The sequence below is a fragment of the Pimephales promelas genome, chromosome 14 (assembly GCF_988280905.1).
Source record: "Pimephales promelas chromosome 14, fPimPro1.hap1.1, whole genome shotgun sequence".
Classification (NCBI taxonomy): Eukaryota; Metazoa; Chordata; class Actinopteri; order Cypriniformes; family Leuciscidae; genus Pimephales; species Pimephales promelas.
In genome coordinates, this window is record NC_142782.1 from 19,568,279 (window position 1) to 19,593,527 (window position 25,249).

Here is a 25,249-nt window from a genome sequence, read left to right on the forward strand (position 1 = left end):
TTCGCAAATCAGTTGTCGAGTGGCTAATCGCTCAAGAAAATGACATCATGGCTAGTCCTTTAGACAGAAAGTCAACAAATAATCTCCTACTGTTGAAAAGTTTGAGGTCAATAGTGCTACACACTTACAGTATCGCATGCTATCACAGTACGTTAAGGCTCTTTCCTCAAAGTTACATCTCTTAACTTATCAACTTAAAGCACTGCAGCTTATAATAAAGTAAAGTAATAAACCAAATCGATTTATCGCCAAGTCAAACTTGCCATTAGTGATCAGTTGGTGGTTGAGCGACTATAGTCAACCTTCCTGTTTATCCCTAATCATGATGACAACGCTGATGGTGCCTCAGGAATGCTAACAGTACAAAGCCTTTCACCAGCTACTTTTAAGAGCACTCCATAACAAATCAGGATATAATATAATGAATTAGTTAAAAAAAAATATCTTCCTGTTTTCAAAATGAACTTTGAATGACTAATAATGGAGGAAGATACTGTTTTAGCCTAGCAGGCCATGCTAAATCCTAAAGTATTGGGTCCGTGTATAGTGAGTTTTGCAAATTTCGTCACCAGACAGACTGATCTCATGAATTTGGCGTACGTATGACACGCCAATTGGTATTTCCATTTTTCCCGTGCTATCAACGCGCATAATCGCTTTTCAGCATGTTTATGAACGCCGTTGACTTAACGTTACATTGCTGTATATATAAATATATGACCTACCCCAACCCCGTCCCTAAACCTACCCGTCACTAGGGTTAATACGATTTATGAGTGTTCCCCTACCATCCTAGGAAAAATAATATCGCTCCCCAGATGTAGATCTACATTTTGCTTCGTTTCGCTCGGACATTTAACGGCGTGTACATACACGCGGAATCACTCGAACATTAATGGCGTAGACATACACGCGGATAGCTCAAAATGCGTATAGATATGTTTACGCAAAAGTCATGATGTCATGTCGTATCAGAATGTACAAGTGCCGCACTTTGTACGTGCGGGTCGCATATGCGCATCGAATTTGTTTTGCGCTAATCAATTGTTCCACAAGGTGGCAACACTGGCCCAGGCTGTTGTTTCACAGTAGAAAATGAAAACTAGAAAGATGAAACAAATAATAAAAGACTGCAACAACGAAGAAAGATGAAACTTTCTAGAGCACACGTTGACTGGCTATGTTTGCGCACACTATCAAATGGAGTACACTTTGAAAGGCTACGTATTCGACTACACGCATACGCTAGCGTACGTGTAAAAACTTTGACACCTGGTTTTCATTTTCTGGCATACAGTTCTTTCAGATCTCTTCTATCAGACTGAGAATTCATATATCATTCTGCAAATGCTCTTTGAGGGTTTCTGGAGTAAAATGAAACTCTATCGTACCAGTGCAGTATGATGCTGTTCCCTTCGTAATGAGCTGATTGTGAGATCCCTTCCACAACGAGCTTGACAAACTCTTGCCGAGAGCGCCCGGGTTGGCATGACAGATGAAGATTGAGTCTGAGATGGTGGAGATGGCTGTAATGAGGGCTGAAGAGAAACAGAGCTAATGGAGCCCACAGTGAGATGTGGAGCCCAGGAGTTATTGTCTGTCTCCATAGGCTCTATAAGCGTCTTATAGAGTCACTATGTACTTCTATGCGAAAAACAAAACGATTTAGCTCTCTCCTACTGCTGGGCCACAATATCCACATATAATCCAGAGGAATTCTTGGGAAATGTGGACAGGAGGAATGGAGCAAGACCCAGCCACACAGACCAAAACATCTGCATCTCTGAACTGTAAAAACAGCTCCACTTTTAGCTTTGATGGGTGAAATATGAAAGACAGCAATTGAGACAGGAAGTTGTGCTTAAAAGGACCTCAGCAGATTGAGTTAGCGGACGACCAGCGGCCAGCATGCCGTCTTCTAAGTCATGACAGATGTACAAGTTAAATATGAAGCTGAGGAGAAGCTGGCCATAAATGACTATATTTAGAAAGTGTTTAAAGATGCATTACCATCCAAGGCTAGTAAAAATGGAATTAGTTGCACGGGCCGTATTTAAAATGTCATTAGGAGATATTTTGTGGGAAATGAAGTGCTAAGCACCTTCAGCTGAAGCGTATTATCCCATATCTGATCCTTCCATCAGTGTGAGTCATATGTGAGCGTGTGTGAGAGATAGATGGACTTAGCCTCCCGTGCCTACTGAGCTGATTACAGTACTACAGAAACACTGGCTCAGTTCAGCAGGAACAGGAGTCTGGTCCACAGACCACCCCACCTCTGGGAAACTCTCTGCGGCTTCATCCACACACATGTATCGCACTGCATTTTAACTGTGCCAACCTTGGGAGACGCTAACTGAAATTGAAACTACTGACAAAATACTACATTGTAAATTTACTTAAAAAATGACATGCTATTCCCCAAAAAGCTATTTTAAATAGCATTTTAGTCATTATTTTATTTGCCAAATTTTTGTATTTTTAACACCCATTTAAAGCTAAGTGGTAAAAAAAGATAGTTGGGTTTAGTTCGAATGTTTGGTCACACTTTAGATTCTCAATATTAACGACTTTTGCCTCAAACTCCTATTTACTGATTATTAATAGTTGGTAAAGGTAGTTAAGTTCAGGTAATTAAAGGGATACTCCACCGGGTTTTCATATTAAACTATGTTATTCCCTTAATTAAGACGAGCTGATGCATACCTCTCTCGTCTCAGTGCGTGCACTCTATCACTCTGTATTGCCGCAAAACTATGTTAGCACTTAGCTTAGCCCAGTGCATTAAATATGGGCCAGAAAGAGAAGTGACAAAACACTTCCTCGTTTTCCCTATTTAAACACAGTTACTCGATTAGTGTAACTCGACCTAGGCTGGTGACACAAAATAAAACGTTGTGTTTTTCTAAGCGTTTAAAATTGATGACTATATTGTATGGCGGAATACCATAAAAAAGTGCTTTAGAGCACTTCAACTTGGCGCAATAATACCTTCACTCGTGAAAAGTCCTCTTACCGGCTCCCGCTTTGTCGCATGTAACGTTGGCTGCATTGACGGAAATAAGAGGGAGGGGGAGAGCGAGGAAGCGGGAGCCGGTAAGAGGACTTTTCACGAGTGAAGGTATTATTGCGCCAAGTTGAAGTGCTCTAAAGCACTTTTTTATGGTATTCCGCCATACAATATAGTCATCAATTTTAAACGCTTAGAAAAACACAATGTTTTATTTTGTGTCACCAGCCTAGGTCGAGTTACACTAATCGAGTAACTGTGTTTAAATAGGGAAAACGAGGAAGTGTTTTGTCACTTCTCTTTCTGGCCCATATTTAATGCACTGGGCTAAGCTAAGTGCTAACATAGTTTTGCGGCAATACAGAGCGATAGAGTGCACGCACTGAGACGAGAGAGGTATGCATCAGCTCGTCTTAATTAAGGGAATAACATAGTTTAATATGAAAACCCGGTGGAGTATCCCTTTAAGGGATGTCAAATATGGTCAAGCAGGCGTTCATTTTGCTTTATAAGTTCTTATAAACAGTAATATGTATGCCAATAAGCAACTAGTTAATAGTGAAGACTGGACCCTAAACTAAAGTATTGCCTTATTCTTTATGCTATGTAAAGCACTTTGAATGACCATTTTGTATGATATGTGTTAAATAAATAAATATATCTTGCCTTGGTACATTATGTCCTGAGAATGAATCATATTTCGTGTTGTAGTGATTCTGGCCCTTCTCTTTTGCAGGTTTCAGATCTGTTGGGTCTGCAGTCACATGTTCAACTCAGGGAAATCAAGCCGGATCCACTGTCACAACAAATGATAAATGGAATATGCTCAAATTATTAAGGCGATTGTTTTCCATCATTGCAACAATTCAATGTTCAAGCTTGAAGATATGAAATAACGTCAAAATGTCATACTTTTCTATTGTCAGAAAGAATTAAAAACAAATAATGTACTTAAATGTGTGTCATTCTGAAGTATTGGAAGGCTGGGTTACCCGAACTTCCTCACCAAGGTACAGCTTGTTTTTGTCCAGTCCCAGAGTCCCGATCAGATAGGAAGAAAATGTTTGTGGTAGAAGAAATATGCGCAGATGACGCATGTTTGCATGATAAACATGTCACCTTATCCTCACTGTTAGTGTTTTTACAACGTTTCTGTGGCCGACTTGACACATAAAAAATATTTACTTCGAATTGTGGTCTCATAAAATAACCTTTTATTTATTGGTTGCAGTTATACTAGTATTAAATGTGACAGTTTATCTACTTTAATTTAACAACATTTCAAATGAAAGACATTAGCGATATTCTTGAGTTTTGAGTGATAAACACGTGCTTGAGAGGGAAAATGGTCCTACAGGGAGACGGAGACCCACGGAGAAGCAGTGACGATGGAGTCTAGAGAGTAAAGTACAGAGACTAAACTATTCAGGAGGCCCTTCCCTGGGATTCAAACACACACACACACACACACGCGCAGATGTGAGCGATCATGTGGTGAGAAGGACTCCGGCATGCTCTCCTGTCAAAAGAGTGTGTGGGAGGACAGTTGAGCAAAGACAAACAGCGTGTTAGCTAGACGGAGCTCTGCAGTCAAACAACAAAGACGCAGAGTCCAAACACTCACGAAATACAACCGCAGATCTGACAGCAGTCACATCGGTGGAGATTTACTTTCTCAGATTCACGTTTGATGTCATCCAAACACACAGATAGAAATACATGGGTTCCTTTTATTTGGCTCAATACATCAAGTGCGGAGGCCCCTCTTGGGTTTAGGGGGAGAACACCCACTGCTTTTAAAGTTAAAAACGGCAGCTGGGCTTCTCTTCTATAAATGCCATATCGTCCCACCCAGCATTTTGATGCGTAACTGAGCCACGCCAGGATTCCTTGTCCTAATAAATAGTTTTAGAAATCGCTCGAAGCTAGGAGTTTTTATGTGAGGCTCTCAGGTTTGGAGGAGGGTCTCCTGAAGCGTCCTCAGCCTGGAATGAACTCGGTCGTCCCACGAGGCAGCACTGTTTAGTCTGCAGCGTGTCGAAGAGAGGATCCACAGTGCCCTGCGCTTCACAGCGGCCTCAGTCAGCACCTGCCAGCATCACAAAACACACACATTTGGGTAATTAGCCCTCACAATTTCCACTGGACCACAAAAATTAAGTGCATAAAATTTGTATTTATACATAAATGCATAAATTAAGTGCATAAAAACTTTTTTTTTAATATGTATGGTGCAACTCACACCCTCATTGTATTTCGCCATGTTAAAATGACAGGACTGTTTTACTAAACGTCAGAATCCTCGCACTCTTTGGCTGCTGCCTACAGATATAGTATCTATAGTAGCGGTGATGCAAGGAGTGAAAATTAGACAATTAGTCAAAATTAGACAACTTATTATCGTGTTTTACCAGCGGAGAAACAAGTACCTGTATCATGACAGATGCAGAAAAGGTTCCGCCACATAAGAAATATACATGCATTAGTAAAAATGATGATATTAAAAAGGAATGTGGCCCAAAATTATTACTATTACAATTAAAACTTAAAATTATAATTAGTGGTAGTCATAGCTGACATAAAAATTTGAAAGTATGACAATGATATTAGATTGAAATTATAAGATAAAAAATATGATTTAAGAAGGCTTCAAGATCAGATTAACTACTTTTATGATTCTCTTTGGCTTCTGTTTGTCAAAGTCAGAGTTTGACAGACCATGGTCACTATGAACTGATGTATGATTGAATATTCACCTGCATGAATATTCAAAATATCACATTTTTGTATTATGATTTTGAGTGAATTATCCCTATATGTAAACAAAGTTGAGGCCACTCTCAGCACTCAAGCAGTTGAGGGTAAACCTGTTTTTAAAGTGTGTGTGTGTGTGTGTGTGCGTGTGAGAGAGAGAGAAACGCTTCTGATTTTAAATGTGTTGTAAACCCAACAGCCTATTTTATTCTGTTGTTCTCTGCATACCACACAAACTAGCGTAGGATCAATAAAGGCACTGATGACAACTTAATTGGGCTGCGCAGAGCCCTCGTCTGGTCTTGAATAGGCCACCGGGTTCGCATGAGTACACCCTTGGCATTTGTGGACGTAAATGTAATTTCACAATGTGCTGAAACTGAATCAGTGAAGACCTCACCTTGTCAGTTATTTCAGTGATAATGCTAACAGGTCCATGGGAAAAGATGGCAAAGTTTAAAAACAGATGCAAGACGAGGTTTGTTGAAAGAGAGGAGGACAGGAGCTCTTTCACAGCACTGAGGTGACTAGGAGGGGGAGGACGAGTGAGAAACAGGATCCTTAGATGAGTCCAGGCTTCTCTGGCCACTGCCTGAGATTAAAAACAAAGAGGAGGAAACCATCAGTAATTTTCCAGTCTGCTTCACTTTGCTGTTTTTAACTTGTGACGTCAGGTTGACTGACTTCAGCGCCATAATTAGATCTCTTACGGTTTGTTGGGACCTCTGGTGCCCTCTGTTGGTGGGGTGGTAGAAGAACGTCAGGAGCCACAGAAGAGGTTCAGCGTTCTCAGGCTCTGCCAGAACAAGCAGCTCAACAGCTGTATCCACCCAGTACCCGCACTGCACCAGCAGGAACCAAGCTTCAAAGACAGACTCATACGCCCTGGAAAATCACCATCCACCCAAACACACAATGGAAGAACATAACAGTTATTTACTGTTACATTTGTGTTATGAAGAAAGAGATAGAGAAACAAGAAGGTTAAATATTGAACACTTAAAGTGATTATATTTACACACACATATCTATATTAAAAATTACTTTAAGACGTCCATTTCAATGAATTTCAAACTTTGATTCAACAATTTGTTTGCTTTTTCATTTAGAAATATTCACAGAATATTGATCCTTCACATGATCCTCCAAAAATCATTCTAATATGCTGATTTTCTGCTCAAGAAACATTATCTATTATCATCAGTGTTGAAAAGTTGTGCTACTTTATTTTTTTTTTTAGAAACAATACAAAGAATTCAAAAAGTTCAAAAGAACAGCATTTTTTACATAGAAATCTTCCTGATTTACTGAGACTTTTGATTGATTTAATGCATCCTTGCTAAATGAAAACGTTCAACCTTAGATCCAAAACGTCTGAACGGTGTGTGTATAGGCTATACCAGGCCCGGATTGGCCATCTGGCAATTCTGGCACATGCCAGAAGGGCCGGTGTGATTTTCTATTGATTTGGGACGAGACACAGATAGTTGTGTGTCAGTTAACACAGTCAGAACATAAACATACGGGATATTTCAACGCATTCTCATCCTTTAGCGCCATATAGAACGCCGTAAATATTAACGATAAAGGGTGCCATGTGCGTAGTATAGCGCCGTTTTGTCATAGCGTTCTATGTGACGCTAAAGGATGAGAACGGGCTAGATATTGTTAGGGATGGCTGACGCGAAACAGACGTTTCGAAGCTTTGCGACATCCCGAAGCGCAGATGGTTCGAAACACTGATCCGAAGCGTGATTCAAAACACCTACGTCACGTGACTACGGCTAAACGAAGCTTCGTGTTTCATCAGGTGGAGTGCTCCGCCGAATCAGGGTTGAAACCCGATGCTGGGCCAAAGACGCGGCGCTTACAAACGTGTTTGGGAAGTTTTGGGATCCAGAAGGATGTCTTTTCATTGATCTTGTTGTTACACTCAAGGCCCTGAGCGAGAAAGACAACATGAAGCCGACTTTGCGTGCGAAGGTCGACGGTTATGCAGAGGCTCTGCTGAAAATACCAAACCAACCTCACTGCCCAGGCGTTTCACGCATCTTCCAACAAACAACTCCACTTTCCAAGTATTTGCAAACTAGTGGAATGGATTTTCTCACGGCCCATCGCTTTGTCACAAGCACACAAGACAATTTGAAAAAATATGGAAGGGATTTTAAGGGGGTAAAGACAGCAACAGACGCATTTGTGCAATGGGCCAATGGAGAATTAAATGTGTGTGAGACAGAGGTGGAACGCGCTGCCAAACCGGAGACCAAAGAAGACAAAAAAAGATACCAGGCGAGTTATGTGAAGACACAACCATATCAGATGCTGACAGCAAGTATGAGGTACAATGTCATTCTGGATACCATCATTGAAAGTATTTCCCGACGTTTTGCTAAAAACAGAGAACTATAGACAGATTTCGCCCTGTTTGATCCCCAGAATTTCAATGACTTGAAATGTAACGCAGGTGCACTCAATCCCCTGAGCGCCAAACTGATCAGACACGATAGCAGAGCAACCTGAGGCCTTACAGGGTGAACTACTTAGCCTGGCTACGCACTGGGACAAGGTGAAGGTGTCTGTGGACCAAGATGAGTACTGAGGATGGAGATGATGAGGAGAGTCCAGATGAAGAATGGGACGTTGTGAACAAAACCTGCAAATCTTGCAGAAAATGTCCCATCTGTTGTTATTTTGTCCTACAAAGGTATAACCTGCTCACTGACTCCTACCATCTAATCGGACTTGGAGTTTCTGTTAAATCTGTCTGTGACACAAGTTGCATGTGAGCGAAGCTTTTCCACGCTAAAATTAATCAAGAATCGATTAAGGAGCACAGCGGAGGAGCATCTTGAAGCCTTTATGTTGATGGCAATCGAAAAATTGACTCTGGTTTCTTTGGACACGGATTGCATAATTGAAAGGGTAACGGAGAAGAGCGCGCTGATGCAACGGCTGCTGATTTAATAAGGTAGGTCATGCTTCTTTTTATCATACCCGTATTTTCCGCACAATAAGGCGAAAAAATATTCTAAAATAGGTCATTCGTTGAATGTGCGCTTTATAATCCGGCGCGGATTGTATTTTTTATATATTTTAGAACATTTTTCATAGGGCGGACCGGTTAAGATACTGCAGTAATACGTTCGACTGGGTTTGCGTTATGCATCCACAGATGTGCTAAAGGGAATGTCGCGAGTGCGCGGCGCCGGAGGTGAGGTGAGGCCTTTTTAAAAGGACGGAGCGTCGCCCTATTTCCCGCTCCAATCACACCACGAGAAAACTCGCGTGTCTTTTCCCCGCCTGACTAAAGTTGCTTGCATTGTATTCAGCATCCCCAAGAGAGGGGTTTCTCCGCTGCTGCCCTGCTTTCAAGAAACCACCGCATGTGTCTGAAGCCTCAGACATTGTCCAAACTCCTGTTCTTGACTTGAAGGTAAACTCAACAGAACTGTAGGCTAGATAAGGAAAGCAATTCTTCTTCTTCTTCTTCTTCTTCTTCTTTTTTTTTTTTTTTTTTTTTTTTTTTTTTTAGTTTGAGACAATTTAAATTGTTATCCACGTGCTCTCTGCGCAAAAGTTCAGTTAGATATAGGCTAAGTCTGGTGGCCTATAGTTAATTTACTTTTTTTAATTTAACATGTTGATGTAGGAGGCCTATAGCCAAATTTTTATTTATATAATTAGGCCCATTGATTCGTTTAATTTTACAGTTTTGTTTTTTTTTGTGTGTGTACAGATGATAGGCCTAAGCCAATTTAAATTTTAATAGTGCGCGCTGCGCAAAAATCAGTTAGGCTTATCAAAATCTGGCCTAATCATTAATTAGCCTACTTTTAAACATTTATGTATATATATTTTTACGTTTTTGTTTATGTAATTTTTAGTTATATTATTAAGCCCATTTATTCGTTTAGTTTAATTTTACAGCAGTTTGCATGTACAATGGTTATAAGCCCATTTACATTTTTATTGTGCGCGTTGAGCAAAAGTTCAGTTATCAAAATTCTGGCCTATAGTTAATTTACTTTTAAAACTTTTTTGTATATTTTTGTTTATATAATTTTTATTCATATTATTAGGCCCATTTATTCGTTCAATTTTACAGGACTTTTTGTGTATGCTATTCTTGTTCTTACATAGGCTAGTCCTAATTTGTAATTTGAAATGAAACATTTCTGTTTGGAAAATGTTGTTGGTGGTCTTTATTTCTTTGTAAGGTAAGGCCAAAACCAAAAAGTGAAATACAAAAAAAAATGCAGATTTTTTTTTTTTTCGTTTTTTTTTTTTTTTTGGAGCGAGCTGGGGCGATTTGAGTGGAGCGCGAAGCGCTGGACGGGGAGCGCGAAGCGCTGAACGGGGAGCGCTTTATGAACAATCTGTGACGCACGAGCAGCGCCGGGGACAGTGATTTGTACCAGATTGAACTGGCCGTGTGACAGAGCAGGCATAAGATGCATAAGATGGACAAGAGTGCGAGTTCGCTGGTGACTTTAATAACGCGGAGCGCAATTGATCCATATATAAGGCGCTCTGCTCAGGATTATAAGGCGCACTGTTGTTTTTTGAGAAAATTAAAGGCTTTTAAGTGCGCCTTATAGTGCGAAAAATACGGTATATATTCTATTGTGGTTCGGTCATGGTCCTTTTTCTTTATTAAGCAGTTGTGTTGTGTGCATCGGCCGCTGTGCCATGCTCGTGTGTGCATGTGTTTTTGGCCGCTGTGCCATGCTCGTGTGCGTGTGTGTTTTTGGCCGCTGTGCCCTGCTCGTGTGCGTGTGTTTTTGGCTGCTGCTGTGCCATGTTCATGTGCGTGCGTTTTTGGCCGCTGCATGTGCCATGCTCGTGTGCGTGTGTTTTTGGCCGCTGTGCCATGCTCGTGTGCGTGTGTTTTTGGCCGCTGTGCCATGCTCGTGTGCGTGTGTTTTTGGCCGCTGTGCCATGCTCGTGTGCGTGTGTTTTTGGCCGCTGTGCCATGCTCGTGTGTTTTTGGCCGCTGTTCCATGCTCGTGTGCGTGTGTTTTTGGCTGCTGTGCCATGCTCGTGTGTGCTGTGAGGGTCCGAAATAAACTTTTTGGCTCACGCCGCGCACCTGCCACGGGAACTGGTAGATAACAATCCACCAGCCAAGCATATTTTTTTACCGGCCAAAATAATAAACAGCCTTTTTGTGTCACATATACATTAATTTATATATAGGCTATATTTAAACATTTTCGTCATTATATTTCTGGTCTATTATTTTCCATTCTTACTTTTATATACACACACATATTACACAATTTACACACATTAAAATAATATTTTTTGTTGTGGCGCCTGAAAATAGTTCTGTACAAATTAATTGTATTAATTGTATATTAAATAAATAAAATGTAAATAAATAATACAATAATAAAATGTATGCAATAATAATAATAATAAAGTATAATTAGCTATATTAAAAAAAATAGTTTTACTCTGCCTATTTTTTTACTCCATTTACCCTGACTAATCCGATCAGAAACTGAAGGACTGGGAATATCCTTAGACAGTAAAGGGAAATATCAGTTGTTTTAACCATTCATTAAAATGAATCGGTAAGGAGTCATTAGTTGGAATTAGTAGTCATTAGTACGCGTTGTGTGATTATCCCGGCAGGCAGCTTGGACATCCAACAAGTATTGTGTCAACACAGAAAATATTTCATCACTGGATAGTTTTTGTTTTTTTCGTTTATTTAAAGTGTGGTTTAACTTATGTCGGCTGAATGTGCAAACGCTTTTCAGAGAAGATTTTTTAGCACAATTCTCACCCAGCGGTAATGCAGGAAAAAGATATATCCAAATGCGCCACATGAAACTATGGTCCGATCTTTTACCATCGTGTCGATTTGATTAATATGTGCAGGGAGCAAGAAGCATACTCAGGCAAGAAGACGCTTTGGAGACGGTGGTGAAGCCTTCTTATACTGTCTATGGGTGAAGCCTTGTTGGGTGAAGCCTTGTTTACACTTTTGCCTGGCTCCAAAGAGAAAGAGTGAGTGCCTGCGCTCTCTCTTAGTTGCGCGCCCAGTCACATTCAATACATCCCGCAAACACAACAACTGCGTCATGTCCATATAGCCATCATGCCAGATATTTTGCAGATAAAATGCAATTGGAATAAACATTTTATTTCATTACTATTTTGTAATGAACATTCACCCGCCATGGGGCGGATAGCCTTTTGAGATTTACTCGCCAAACGGAAAATCTATACCCGCAATTGGCGCTTGGCGGGTGTTAGTTTCGGACCCAAAGTCTATGCGCCTCAGTCTTATATCATGACGTGTCGTGTGTATGCCTACAGTGTGAAAGTCATTGCTGCCTTGTATGGTCTTTTTTTAACGTCATCAATTAGTTGGGCCAGTGAAAACCTCAAATGCCAGGGCCGAATTTTGGTCCCAGTCCGGCCCTGGTGTATACTGAATAGGGTTATTCACACTAGTCAATACTACTTGCATCAAGGATGAACCTGTCTGTCTGGCTAAATGAAAAACATATTTTATACTTATAAATGTTTTTCATTTAGCCAGACAGACAGGTTCATCCTTGATGCAAGTAGTATTGACTGGTGTGAATAACCCTATTCAGTTGTCTGTAGCACAAAGGGTTAATGTATATTGCAACCCATTTTTAAGTCATTTAGGGTATTTTTGGGGTATTTTTCCAGGACAAGCAAGAGCAGCTATGTACATCAAGTAAAAAGCTATCACTGAATTTCTGGCCATCTGTGTCCAAACACCCTCCTGTGTCAAGCCTGAGCTGGCCAGAAACATACCGGATTACTGCGTGGGAAATCACTCAAGTAACAGCACGGCGGATGATAAGAAAGCGATGAAGTACAGAGTATCTTGAAGCTCATCTCACCTGACATCTTCCCCCGCCTCCTCATTCTCTGTCACGCTCTGAAGTAAACTTCTGATCCAGCTCAGATGATCCAGCCAGGCTTCCCTGGGAACCTCTAAAAGAGGGTGAAATGAGAAACGCCGAAATCAGACACTTTGGAAATTGATTTTGAGCTGGATACCTAACTTGCCCATTGATAATAAACCTTCAGTTCAAATAGTTTCAACTGACCCTTTGCTAGGCTTCAAAAATGTTCTTGGCCAATCTTAGGAACTATAGCCATCTGCTATATTATTATTATTATTAAGACACTTATTAAACCAATTATGACATTGTTTTTTCATGCAATGGTCAGTTTTGAGATTTTGTGCTATTTTGCTTTTCATTACATGTTGGTTCAGACTAGTGGAAGAAAAACAATTATCATCATTATATGAACAAATAAGCAGACATTCATCAAAGTATGTTCTTTTGTGTTCTGGAGAAGAAAAGGTCAGGTTTGGACCAACAAGAGGGTGAGTAAATAATGGTAAAATGTTCATTTTTCGATGAACTGTCCCTTTAAAGCCATGCCACATTCAAGAATAATCTATCTATTCTTAGCTAGATGAGGTAAATATCTAACATAAGCTCCGGCATTCACAAATCTCCTTTCAGAGACGAAGGCCCCCTTCATGTCAATCATCCCATGTACACTGACAATTGAACCAGCGCAAACAAATAATCCTAAAAAAGAGCCCCTGGCGGAGCAGACACCTGAGGCCTGCAGCTATTCTTCTGTTGTGCTGGATATAGAATAGGCATTGTGAGGATATCCTCTGGAGTTCAGGAGGCACTGCAGAGCCCAGCGTCCTTTGGGAGCCGAGCCAGAGATAGATATCAGAGGACCGGCCTGAAGCGGGCAGGGTGGGTACAGGAGGAAGGAGCCTGTTTGTTTGGTACTGCTCTGACGGAGGGAGGGAGATAAGGCCCGGCTTTGAATACTTCAGATTGGTGGAGGTTTAGGATGAAGGATTCAAATAAAGCTCAAGCCACTCACTGAGACACAACCAATATTTTAGTCATGTTCAGTCGGTTGATGAGGTTATCGTTTTGGGTGGTAAATGAGTTTAAAAAAAGAGATTTGGTGTATCTTTTAATTTGCTAGCAATCTGATATAATTAGAGTATACTATGTAGCTGTGTGTCCCCTTATTCTAGGAAAAATTCAAATTTCTGTCATATGACCATATACAGTTTATATGCTTATGATGGACATGCACATAAAAAAAGTTATTTAATTTTATGGTAAGAACCCATTTAAAGCAAATTGAAGTAATTTATATGGGAAGTAAATTAATTTTGTGTCAACGTAAACTGATCAAGGTCTACAAATATGCTCTACCCTTTTTAAAGTTTGAATCAGTAAGATTTTTTAAACGTTTTTGAAAGTAGTCTCTTGTGCGCGCAAAGGCTGATTTTATAAAAAATTCAGTAAAGAGTAATTTTGTAAAATAATATTAAAATTTAAAATTACTATTTTCTATTTGAAAATAGGCCGACGCCTACCACCTTGGCCAATCCAAGCAGCACTGTACCGGCCACAAGAGAAGTACCCAGCCCGCTTGGAGTTTGTGTAAGCCCCCCAGCAAGAGGACAGTTAAGCGACCCTGAGACGGGTGACCCAGAGGACGTGACAGCTGCTCTTCGGCAGGGTGCCTCTGCACTCCTCCTTCCCCCGAAGGAGGGCCGGTCGGAGAATCTCCTCTTGTTTCTGTTCCGCCCCTGGCCAGCTGGTCAGCGGTACCCACATTTTCAAAGAGCAGTTTCCACTTCCTCTGGGTCACTCACGGTCGGGACTGGCAGTCCAGGTCGATGCTCTCATTACCCTCACCCCATGCAACTTGCCCACCGGCCCCCCAAGTACAGGGGCATCCGCTTCACACAAGTGCAGAGTGTCTATGCCCCTTGAGGAAAGAGATCGATGCCCTGCTGGTGAAGGACGCGATCGAGCCCGTCCCTCCAGCTGAGATGAGGTCTGGGTTCTACAGCCCTTACTCCTTTGTACCGAAGAAAAGTGGTGGGTTACGGCCGATCCTGGACCTGTGAGTTTTGAATCGGACCCTGCACAAGTTCCCGTTCAAACTGCTCATGCAGAAGCGCATCTACGAGTGCATCCATCCGTAGGATTGGTTTGCAGTGATCGACCTGAATGATGGGTACTTTCATGTCTAGATTCCTCCTCAACACATACTGTTTCTCAGATTTGTGTTCGAGGGTCAGGGACATCAGGACAAGGTCCTACACTTCGGCTTGGCCCTATTGCCCAGTGTCTTAACGAAAATCGTGGAGGCGGCCATTGTTCCCATGAGAGAACATGGCATTCGCATTCTCAACTATCTCAATGACTGGCTTGCAATAGCTCACTCACAAGATCTGTTGTGCGAACACAGGGACTTGGTGCTTCAGCACCTCAGCCTTTTGGGGCTTCAGGTCAACTGGGACAAGAGCAAATTCTGCCCCACGGAGAGGATCTCTTATCTCGGTATTGAGCTGGACTCGGTCGAATTACGAGGCAGATTTAGCCTCCTAGCACCCTTATGGAATCTGATGACCAGGTCATGCTTTCCTAATGACTTACCTTCTACTGTATCGTGATGAGTGGCTATAGCGGCAACATACACTTTGACGGTGGAGGGAGACGGCCTTCACTCCAACCCTTCTTGCAGGAAGAAAAGCACGACTCTGATCAGGCAAGTTCGGAGGTCTTCCCAGTGGGATGAACACCAATCGACCAACAGGTTCCACTTCAACGCATAGAGGCCGGTTCCAGGTCTATTACCTCTCGTAGGAGTTGTTATTATACTGGGCGGCCCTAACAGTGATCCCTACGGCGACCCATTTCTTCCACGTTCCAGCAACCCTCTGTGTCTCGAGAGACCCGTTCTGTCATCCCTGCTGAGTACGCTCCCACCCCCGGGCTGGGACTACCTCAGGGACTGCCATATTTTTTTTTACCGCACAGGTTAGGAATTATGTGTATTCCAGTGCCTCCCTTCAGGCAAGCAGGGCACGCTTCCCCTGTGTTATCCAAATCTACTGATCGGGTCTTGCGGAACAGCAATGTGATTCTTCCCAGCTAGCTCCCGACGTAAAGAAAACTAAGAAACTGCTTTGGCGGGAAGCTAAACTGGGCGCTGGAAGGGACCAGCAACATGGTGTTTTAATAGGATTCCAAATTCATTGGAAACTCTTCCAATGAGATGTCGGAGTTCCCGAACGAAAGGTAACATCTCGGTTACGTATGGTAACCCGGTGACGTCTCGTCGCCATGCTTGCTGTATCTTTGTGGAGGACTGGACACCGTCCCGCTCCTCAGCGAAAAGTATATGTGTGTGCGCTCGCTTCCGCTTTATACCCGCACTGGCAGGTGGGGCGCGGAATGCAAGTCCTGCATGCCAATGTTCATTGGCTCGTTTTAATTAACTCGAAGGCAATTGGTCTCCCTAGCTTGATCCCAATTCGTTGGAAATTCCTCCAATGAGACGTCTCTGTTCCCTCCTCAGGGAACAAGGGTTACCATACGTATCCGAGGCAGTTTATTTAGCATTATACACCCTAAAATAACCAACTTAAAAAGTGGCACAGCTTACCCCCCTCTCCCCCCTGTGTGCTATAAACTGTTGATGCTCTATATCATCAGAAGAGCTTTCTCAGAGATAGTATGTGATGCTGTACCTGATGGTCCTGTCAGTAAAGGAGAGAGTAAACTGGGCTTCACATTTGGGAAGAAGGCTCTGAGTGGTAGACGATCCTATAAATCATATGCACACAGATATCTCACCAAGTCGAACTTTGAAATATATCTTTTGTGTCCTTTGAGAGCCACTAGTGGCACCAAACAGACCTGCCAATCACATAAAACTCTACAGAGGCCATGCATTGTTATTTCTCTGCATTTTTTTCTTTTGTTTAAGGCCTCTATGGTCTTTTGTATTTCTGGAAACAATCTTTTTTGTGTGTGTGTTTGGTCCTGCTAGTGCCAGAGAAATGACACATTCACATTCATGAAGTCAGCTTGTACCTGAGGTTTCTGTCCAGTCACCCTCTGGAGGAAGCAGGCAGTGAAAACCTGGACGAGGGCTCTCAGGGCCAGGTTCTCATCAATCTCTGTCAGCACATTCCTGTGCACACACAAACACACTATAAATCCATACTGTTGAGTACAGTTCACAGTACAACATTCACACTAAAGCTCTAATTTATGCTTTCATTGAAAAACCATCAAACTTAAAATATGGGTAACAGTTTTTTTTTTTTTTTTTGCATAGTAAAGTAAAACCTGGGGGGGTGGGAGGAGGAGACATGGGGTGGCCGAAAACCAGTCAGTATCTGGTGTTAACACCATTTGCCTCACTCAGTGCAACACTTCTCCTTCGCATGGAGATCAGGTTGTTGATAACGGCCTGTACAGTGAAAACCGGGATACATCCGTGAAGAGTACACCTCTCCAAAGTGCCAAATCGAATGTTAGCATTTACCCACTCAGTTATGACGATGAACTGCAGTCAGGTCGAGACCCCGATGAGGACAACGAGCATGCAGATGAGCTTCCCTGAGACGGTTTCTGACAGTTTGAAGACAGTTTCTGACAGAAATTATTTGGTTATGCAAACCGATTGTTGCAGCAGCTGTCCGTGTGACTGGTCTCAGACGGTCTATGAGGTGAAGATGCTGGATGTGGAGGTCCCGGACTGGTGTGGTTACACATGGTCTGTGGTTGTGAGACTGGTTGGATATACTGCCAAATTCTCTGAAACGCCTTTGGAGAAGGCTTATGATAGAGAAATGAACATTCAATCCACAGGCAACAGCTCTGGTGGACATTTCTGCAGTCAGCATGCCAATTGCATGCTCCCTCAAAACTTCCGGCATGTGTGGCATTGTGCTGCGTGATAAAACTGCACATTTTAGAGAGGCCCTTTACTGTGGTCAGCCTAAGGCACCTGTTCAATAATCATACTGTCTAATCAGCATATTGAAATGGCACATCTCGGCAAAGAAGAAGTGCTCACGAACACAGATTTAGACAGATTTGAGAAAAATAGGCCTGTTGTGTACATAGAAAAGGTCTTAGATCTTTGAGTTCAGCTCATAAACAATGGGGCAAAAACAAAAGTGTTCAGAAAATTGTTCAGTGTATATACAGTATAAATGGGTCAGATAGTGTCTTTTTTTAATTTTAGCAGAATGGGTTTAAAGATGTCTGGGGCACATTTTATGGTGTTTTGCAGACAGATTTTGCATAGTCTAAAAAAAAAATACAAGCCAATATTCACCTGTAAATCTCTGTGACTGTGAGAAAGATGTGACAGTAATGGGCTGAAGCTTGAGGCTAGTGGGGGAAAGAAAAACATTGCAGTGCATTAGGAACAATGTCTGGTTGTCATCTACTCTCTCAACCACCAGGAGGCAATGCTGCAATAATAATGAGGACCCGTTGGCATTTCCCACAGATCATCTCCCATAGTTTACTGCTGCAAGTTTAACAGCCAAGTTTCTTACCAACAAAATGCACATTGCTTTATTATACAGCAAATATCATCTGTTTTAAATTCATGTGAAAGATAATTAAAAAATGATATCCAGGCAGCTCTACATGCGTGTCTGGTGCAGCACGTAAACGTACATGCTCATATTTTAATAGAACAGGTTTCATTAATATACCCATAGTTCATATGGGCAAAGAATGCCATAAAAACATTTCACCCAGACCCAAAACATCAGTGCTCCAGAGAGCCCACATGTGCCCCTGCGGTCTTTGATCCTCAGAACATTTGTCTCTGTTTGCGCATGTGTTTGTGTGTGTGTGTGTGTGTGTAGGCCACAGGGAGAAGCCTCATTATTCTCTCCTTCATTTGGGACCATTAAAACATCTGCCACACCCAGCCTACAGGCACCCTCATCTCCCCTCTGCACGCACACATACACAAACACACAATCCTCACACACAACCCCCCAAACCCCAAAGCATCTCAGATATTCCCGTAACCCCAGCTATTCAACGCTTGCCAAAAGCCGCCAATTTGCTGCTCCAATAAAAAGAGACGCATTTCGGCAACAAATATTAGATGGTATGATCCCGTCTCAGAAACAGAAGACAGAGCAATAGAAACAAGAGAAAGATCACATCAAGAATAGAGTTCACCAACTTACGAAACTGTATGACTGCAATTACAAGCAATTTTTCACACAATAATTCAGATACACCTGGAGCCGAAATGTTGATATACAACACCATTTAATTCCTCACCTGATCTTCATAAATAAGCGATTCAGACACTAGTCATCAGACAATCGTCATACGCTACTGTTCAAAAGCTAGGGGTCAGAAAATGCATACTTTTACAAAATGTTTCTATTTCAAATAAATGCTGTTCTTTTGAACTTTCGATTCATCCAAGAATCCTATGGAAAAAATACGCATCACTTTCCACTGCTTTTACTGTATTTTGATTAAATAAATGTAGCCCTGCTGAGCATAAAAGACTTCTTTCAAAATCAAACTTTTCAATGGTACAAATTCACAGGTGCATTCCGGTCTAGGATCAAACCTGCAGGCTTTGCATTATCACCTAACCCTTTGGTAGCCTCAAAAAAAGCCTCATTTCTCCTTAAAGGGAGAGTTTACCCCAAAGTTAAAATTATGCAATAATTTACACCCCCTCATTTATCATGTTGTTGCAAACATGTTTGACTTTCTATATTTAATTGGGACTGGAGATGTCAAGAGCTACAGTGGAGGAGAAGACAGTTCAGAAGTCTTAGTTTGGGCAACTTTTACTTACACTTTTAATTTCATGGTCATTTTTTGACCATATTTAGTGTTTTTTTTTTCCCCAGTCCCCATTAACTTTATTTAAATGGAAAGGAGCGACCATTACATTCATCACAAATTCACTTTTTGTGTTTTACAGTAGAAATAATATGGGTTTGGAACAACATGAGGATGTTTAAATGATCAATAATTTTCAAGACCAAAAATTGAGAACTATTGCTTTCTAAGTCTCACATAAAATCACACATAAGAGTCAGGTGATGTAAGCAGAGGCGTAGGAAAGGGCTGTCTGCTTTTACTTTTCATGAAGGCCGAAGCTTTCTCTCCCTAGTGAAAACAGATGGGTTTTCCAAACACTCATCCATACCTTCTCCTAACACTTCAAGGAGGGTCAATTACAGAATAGCAAAAACATCCTCTTTCTGGCAGTGGCATGCTGGAAGATGCTGTTTATTGTTATTGGAGCTCAGCTTTGAGGAAGGTGGATGAAAACAGAAATGTGAAACTAATTTCTGGTTTCCCCTTTTTGATTGCGGTTTAAACAACTTGTTCCTGCAACGTAAACACACCGCACAGTTTAATATGCTCTGAAGCACAAACAAATACAAGTTGAATGCAGCTGCATTTGGGCCTCATTTTACCTGTCTGTCCAGCTCAGAATGAGATGCTAAACAGACCTCAACGAACCTCAAACATCAGCTATGTATGTACATGATGACTGTTTGACATCCTTACACAGACATGTAAATAAGGTCTTGATTTCAGTCATTTGAAGTTTCTTTATGTAGGAATGAAACAGCCTCATAAAGATGGACCACGGGCCTGGTTCACGTCACACTGTTTGGGTCTGAGGCCAGCGTACTGCTGTTAATCTTCATACATTGTGTACCATACGAACAACAGACCATCAAATTCCTTCTTTACTACCATTATCATAGTTGTACTGTCAACAGAGCAGCAGCAAATTAATTAGCAACTGAAGAAAATATTATGACATGCATTACTAGTTGCCACCAAACATAACAGTGTGAAATTGTTGCTAATAAACACAGCGATGGTCTGTTGTTGGAAGGTGCTGATATCTGTTTGGCCGTTTTTAAGAGTAATGCAACCAAGTATGCAACTATACAACATTTGGTTTAATCAAAAAGTGAAACATTTTAAAAGTAGCAGTTTAAATGACATATGTTTATTGTGGTCTCAAACTTGAGACCCATCTAAACAAACAAACAAACAAAAAAACAGCATTTAATGGTAATATAGAAGAAATCAAGCATACCAGTAATGAATCGTTAACATGTTTGTCCAGACTCTGTGTCATTGATTCATGGTCAGACAGGACAGATTCCAGTAAGCTCACTGCTGCCCTCTCCAGACAGGTGTGGCTAAGACACCACAGGGTCATTACAGCCTCATCCTCCAACACAAGCCTCTTACTGTGCAAGAAAGAAAGATAGGAAACACATACACGGGTCAAGAGTGGACATCATCTGTGTGCTGTCATTAAATTCTGCATTACAGTGTTTTAGTGTAATGATCCTTACCTGATCAAGGCCTCACTGACTTCCTTAATAAAGTCTTGATTCAGACAGGAAGAGCCACACAACATGGAATGCTTCAACAGAGCTCCAATGAGAGGAGCCACCTGAGGACATGTGACCAAGGCAGCGCATGCCATCGACATGGTGTGAATGTTCTTGTTTGAACATCTACAAAGATTGATTAATTAGTTTGGATTATATGTGTATATATATATATATATATATATATATATATATAAGATAATATTGTGTATATTTATATACACTCAACTAAAGGATTATTTGGAGCACCATACTAATACTGTGTTTGACCCCCTTTCGCCTTCAGAACCGCCTTAATTCTACATGACATTGATTCAACAAGGTGCTGAAAGCATTCTTTAGAAATGTTGGCCCATATTCATAGGATAGCATCTTGCAGTTGATGGAGATTTGTGAGATGCACATCCAGGGCACGGAGCTCCCATTCCACCACATCCCAAAGATGCTCTATTGGGTTGAGCTCTGGTGACTGTGGGGGCCATTTTAGTACAGTGAACTCTTTGTCATGTTCAAGGTACATGGGGTACATGGTGGCCATAAAGGGACGGACATGGTCAGAAACAATGCTCAGTAAGGCCGTGGCATTAAAATGATGTCCAATTGGCACTAAGGGGCCTAAAGTGTACTAAGAAAACATCCCCCACAACATTACACCACCACCACCAGCCTGCACAGTGGTAACAAGGCATGATGGATCCATGTTCTAAATTCTGACTCTACCATCTGAATGTCTCAACAGAAATCGAGACTCATCAGACCAGGCAACATTTTTCCAGTCTTCAACTGTCCAATTTTGGTGAGCTCTTGCAAACTGTAGCCTCATTTTCCTATTTGTAGTGGAGATGAGTGGTACCCAGTGGGGTCTTCTGCTGTTGTAGCCCATCCGCCTCAAGGTTGTGCGTGTTGTGGCTTTACAAATGCTTTGCTGCATACCTCGGTTGTAACGAGGGGTTATTTCAGTCAAAGTTGCTCTTCTATCAGCTTGAATCAGTCGGCCCATTCTCCTCTGACTTCTAGCATCACCTAGGAATTTTCGCCCACAGAACTGCCACATACTGGATGTTTTTCCCTTTTCACACCTTTCTTTGTAAACCCTAGAAATGGTTGAGTTTGAAAATCCCAGTAACTGAGCAGATTGTGTAATACTCAGACCGGCCCGTCTGGCACCAACAACCATGCCATGCTCAAAATAGCTTAAATCACCTTTCTTTCCCATTCTGACATTCAGTTTGGAGTTCAGGAGATAGTCGACCAGGACCACACCCATAAATGCATTGAAGCAACTGCCCTGTGATTGTTTGATTAGATAATTGCATTAATGAGAAATTGAACAGTGTTCCTAATAATCCTTTAGGTGAGTGTATAGACAGTATGTATGTATACACAAAAGACATGTAATAATAACTGTTGTTAGAGGTGCTCTAAAGGCGAATCCAGTGAGAATAAACGTTTATTACCTAGCTGATGTTTTTGGCAAGCCGTCACAGCTTTTAATGACCTCGTCTGTCATCAATGACACCACCTGAAAGTGACAACAGGACACAACAGTTTGCCTATAATTTCACAAATGTAATAAAAATGCAATTTAAAAATCAATTTAAACTTTAACTTGGTTTCTGTTTATAATAACCGTGAACATAAACAACTAATTTCTCATGTCAATGAGTAGAGAATGTACATCCACGGCAGGGCAAGATATCTAATATTCACAATGTACTGATTTTGCCAGTGATGTAAAATCATAAGGTCAACGTTGTGAATGATTTCAAAATTATTTTATTAGTCCTAGTTTTACAAACCCTTCCTGTCATGCAATATGCGTGTAAGAAAGTGTTTAGACTTTTACTGTGTACTGTTTTATTGGTCCAAATCATTATCTCAACATAAATGGTTCAATATTAATCTTCCTGGTGTTCATTTAGTTAAAGCTGCAATCCGGCGTTTTTCCTCTTTGTCGTCATCTTTGTTCGAAATCTGCAATTGCAGTCATTCGCCGAATTATCAACTTTACGTGAGTTGTACTTCGACACGGCACAGCGCGGATGAACACGATGTTTGAGGAGAGTGTGTGTCTGTCAGTCACCGTGCCGGTGTGGATACTGGCATTCAGGATCACAGATAATTCTTTTTGGAGGTATGACCAACATAAGAAATTTCATCGGAAAATGTCATCTCAACTAGTAAGAAACATCCACTTTGTTCTGGTTCTGACATTGTAGCAAAACGCGTTGATTACTGTAAATCTAACAATCGCTAATAATAATTATCATATCATGTAAAACCGTGCAAATTATACTTTGTTCTCAAATTGTTTATGTTAACAACGTCAACAAGCATTGTGTGACTACATGTAATGTCCGATTTGTATCCTTGTTTTCGCATGGGTCTTTTTTTCTGTAGTCCCTCCGAAGTCCGAACGCATTTCAAAGTCTTTTGCATTTTACAGCGGGTGAGTATCTAATTGTCACTGGTGATTGTCGTTTAAACCGTTCTGGATCCGCCATCAAATTGATAAGTTTAATTATATCAAGTGCTGTGAGAAAAGGTTACTCGCAATATAGCCTACTAGCCGAGACTCTTCTTTATGTTTACAGATGTGACGTAATGACGCAAAGACACGCTTGAATCCGCGGAAATCCACCAGTACCACTGGAATTAAAAACATTATTACAAGCTTACTGTTTTGAATTGAGGTATGGCAAGCAGATAGTTCTGAACACTGGCTGGTTATATATTTTCTCAAATATGTATTTTGGATAATTTTTAACCCAAAGCTATGGACTGCAGCTTTAATAATGCTATGCATTATTTAAAGAATTTAAGTTTTTCACAGTATTTTACTTGCAGATTAAACATTTCCAATCGGCTTAGCAATAGTGGCTGTTAATTATAAACAACTGTTATTGTGAAATGGGGGAAAGAGAATAGATTCAATCGAAAATCATCAATAGACTGAAAAAGATAAATCGTTTAGCCTTAGCCTTTTTACCCATCACACCCCCCATGTCATTGTTAACTAATATGCTAAGGCTGTGTACAGTGATTCCCAAACCTTCTGAAGAGCCTCTGACTGGTATTGCTTCGGGCTTGATCCAGCATGTTTTACTGTAGCATGAGATACACTGCCCTCCTCCTCCGAGATCAGATGACACAACATATTCTGTCCAGAACAGACACAGAACGTAAAAATGCAGATGACAGCTTTTATTGGGAAAATTTTATCACACACCATGAAACATCAATAACTTTGAATTATTTTGCTTGGGATATAATTGGAAAACTATTTGCTCATCATAAATACATCTCCATGTTACATCCAAATAAAAAAAAAGGGGGGGGGAGGGGGGGGGGGGGGGGGGGGGGGGGGGGGAGACAATGGAACGGGTGGCAAGGCCTGTCTGTTTATGAAAGCACAGGGGTTAAGCCTTGACAGAAAACATGTCTGCTTGTGGTGGGGCCATGTGGTTTCTTTAGGTTTACAGTATGCTAAGATGTCCTCCACAGACCCAAAGAGGCTCAATTACTACCATCTGAACAGCAAAAACACACTGCAGATCACACTTAACTCTAAGCTGGGTTGCGGCAACAGCATAGGCCAATGAAACGCAGACCTTTTATATTCTCTTGTTTTTTTCACTACCTTGAGCTGGAGAAAGATGGCATCTGCCACGATGTTTTTTTCTTTGTTTTGAGTGGCTTTTTTTTTTTGGTCTTCAAAGTGGTAATTTAGACAGTACAAAACCACATGGATTCCCTGGCTAAATCAAAACAACTTGTACAATATTCCTAAAACGAAAAGAAAGAAAACATATTCACTTCTTGGATGTTTTCCGATCAAGGCATCACATGACTCTAGCCTAAAGATCTTCAAAGAAACAAGCTATCAAAATACATTATTCAACTATTAATGCTAAAAATCAAACAATTTGTAGTTACTAGGCCACTCTTCATGGTTGCAAGTCAAAAGAGCCCACCTATTTTGACGCGAGTTGTTGCAAATGTATATATTTTGTTTGAAAACATTTCACAGTAATGTTGAAGTCGTTATGTTAGTTTTATTCAAATTTGGACCTTTGGAAATTTGGTTTGAGCAGTCATAAGTTATAAGTTCAAAGAAATTTAATTATATCCGTTGATTTCAAAGAAGTTAAAACCTGTAATTCTCAGAATTTACAGTATGGTCTTATTCTTATATATCTTTATACATCCTCATTACA

General features: G+C 41.1%; 2 protein-coding genes across 4 annotated transcripts in view; one reads left to right on the forward strand and one right to left on the reverse strand.

The window, feature by feature from the left end:
• Positions 1-3,960, forward strand: part of aopep (aminopeptidase O (putative)) — an 88,701-nt gene extending 84,741 nt beyond the window's left edge. For all 3 annotated transcript variants that reach the window (XM_039679925.2, XM_039679934.2, XM_039679943.2), the window contains one exon: positions 3,747-3,960. The gene's annotated coding sequence lies outside the window, so the exon portion shown is untranslated. The remainder of the gene's footprint in view (positions 1-3,746) is intronic.
• Positions 3,961-4,063: 103 nt separating this feature from the next.
• Positions 4,064-25,249, reverse strand: part of fancc (FA complementation group C) — a 32,698-nt gene continuing 11,512 nt past the window's right edge. Inside the window, exons 5-15 of the mRNA XM_039679956.2 lie at positions 24,085-24,192; positions 22,490-22,554; positions 20,994-21,158; positions 20,729-20,885; positions 17,951-18,006; positions 16,696-16,795; positions 16,350-16,425; positions 12,655-12,748; positions 6,475-6,649; positions 6,165-6,356; positions 4,064-5,099 (exon numbers count right to left, since the gene is read on the reverse strand). Coding sequence (XP_039535890.2) covers positions 4,959-5,099; positions 6,165-6,356; positions 6,475-6,649; positions 12,655-12,748; positions 16,350-16,425; positions 16,696-16,795; positions 17,951-18,006; positions 20,729-20,885; positions 20,994-21,158; positions 22,490-22,554; positions 24,085-24,192 — 1,329 coding nt within the window. The 3' untranslated portion in view covers positions 4,064-4,958. The remainder of the gene's footprint in view (positions 5,100-6,164; positions 6,357-6,474; positions 6,650-12,654; positions 12,749-16,349; positions 16,426-16,695; positions 16,796-17,950; positions 18,007-20,728; positions 20,886-20,993; positions 21,159-22,489; positions 22,555-24,084; positions 24,193-25,249) is intronic.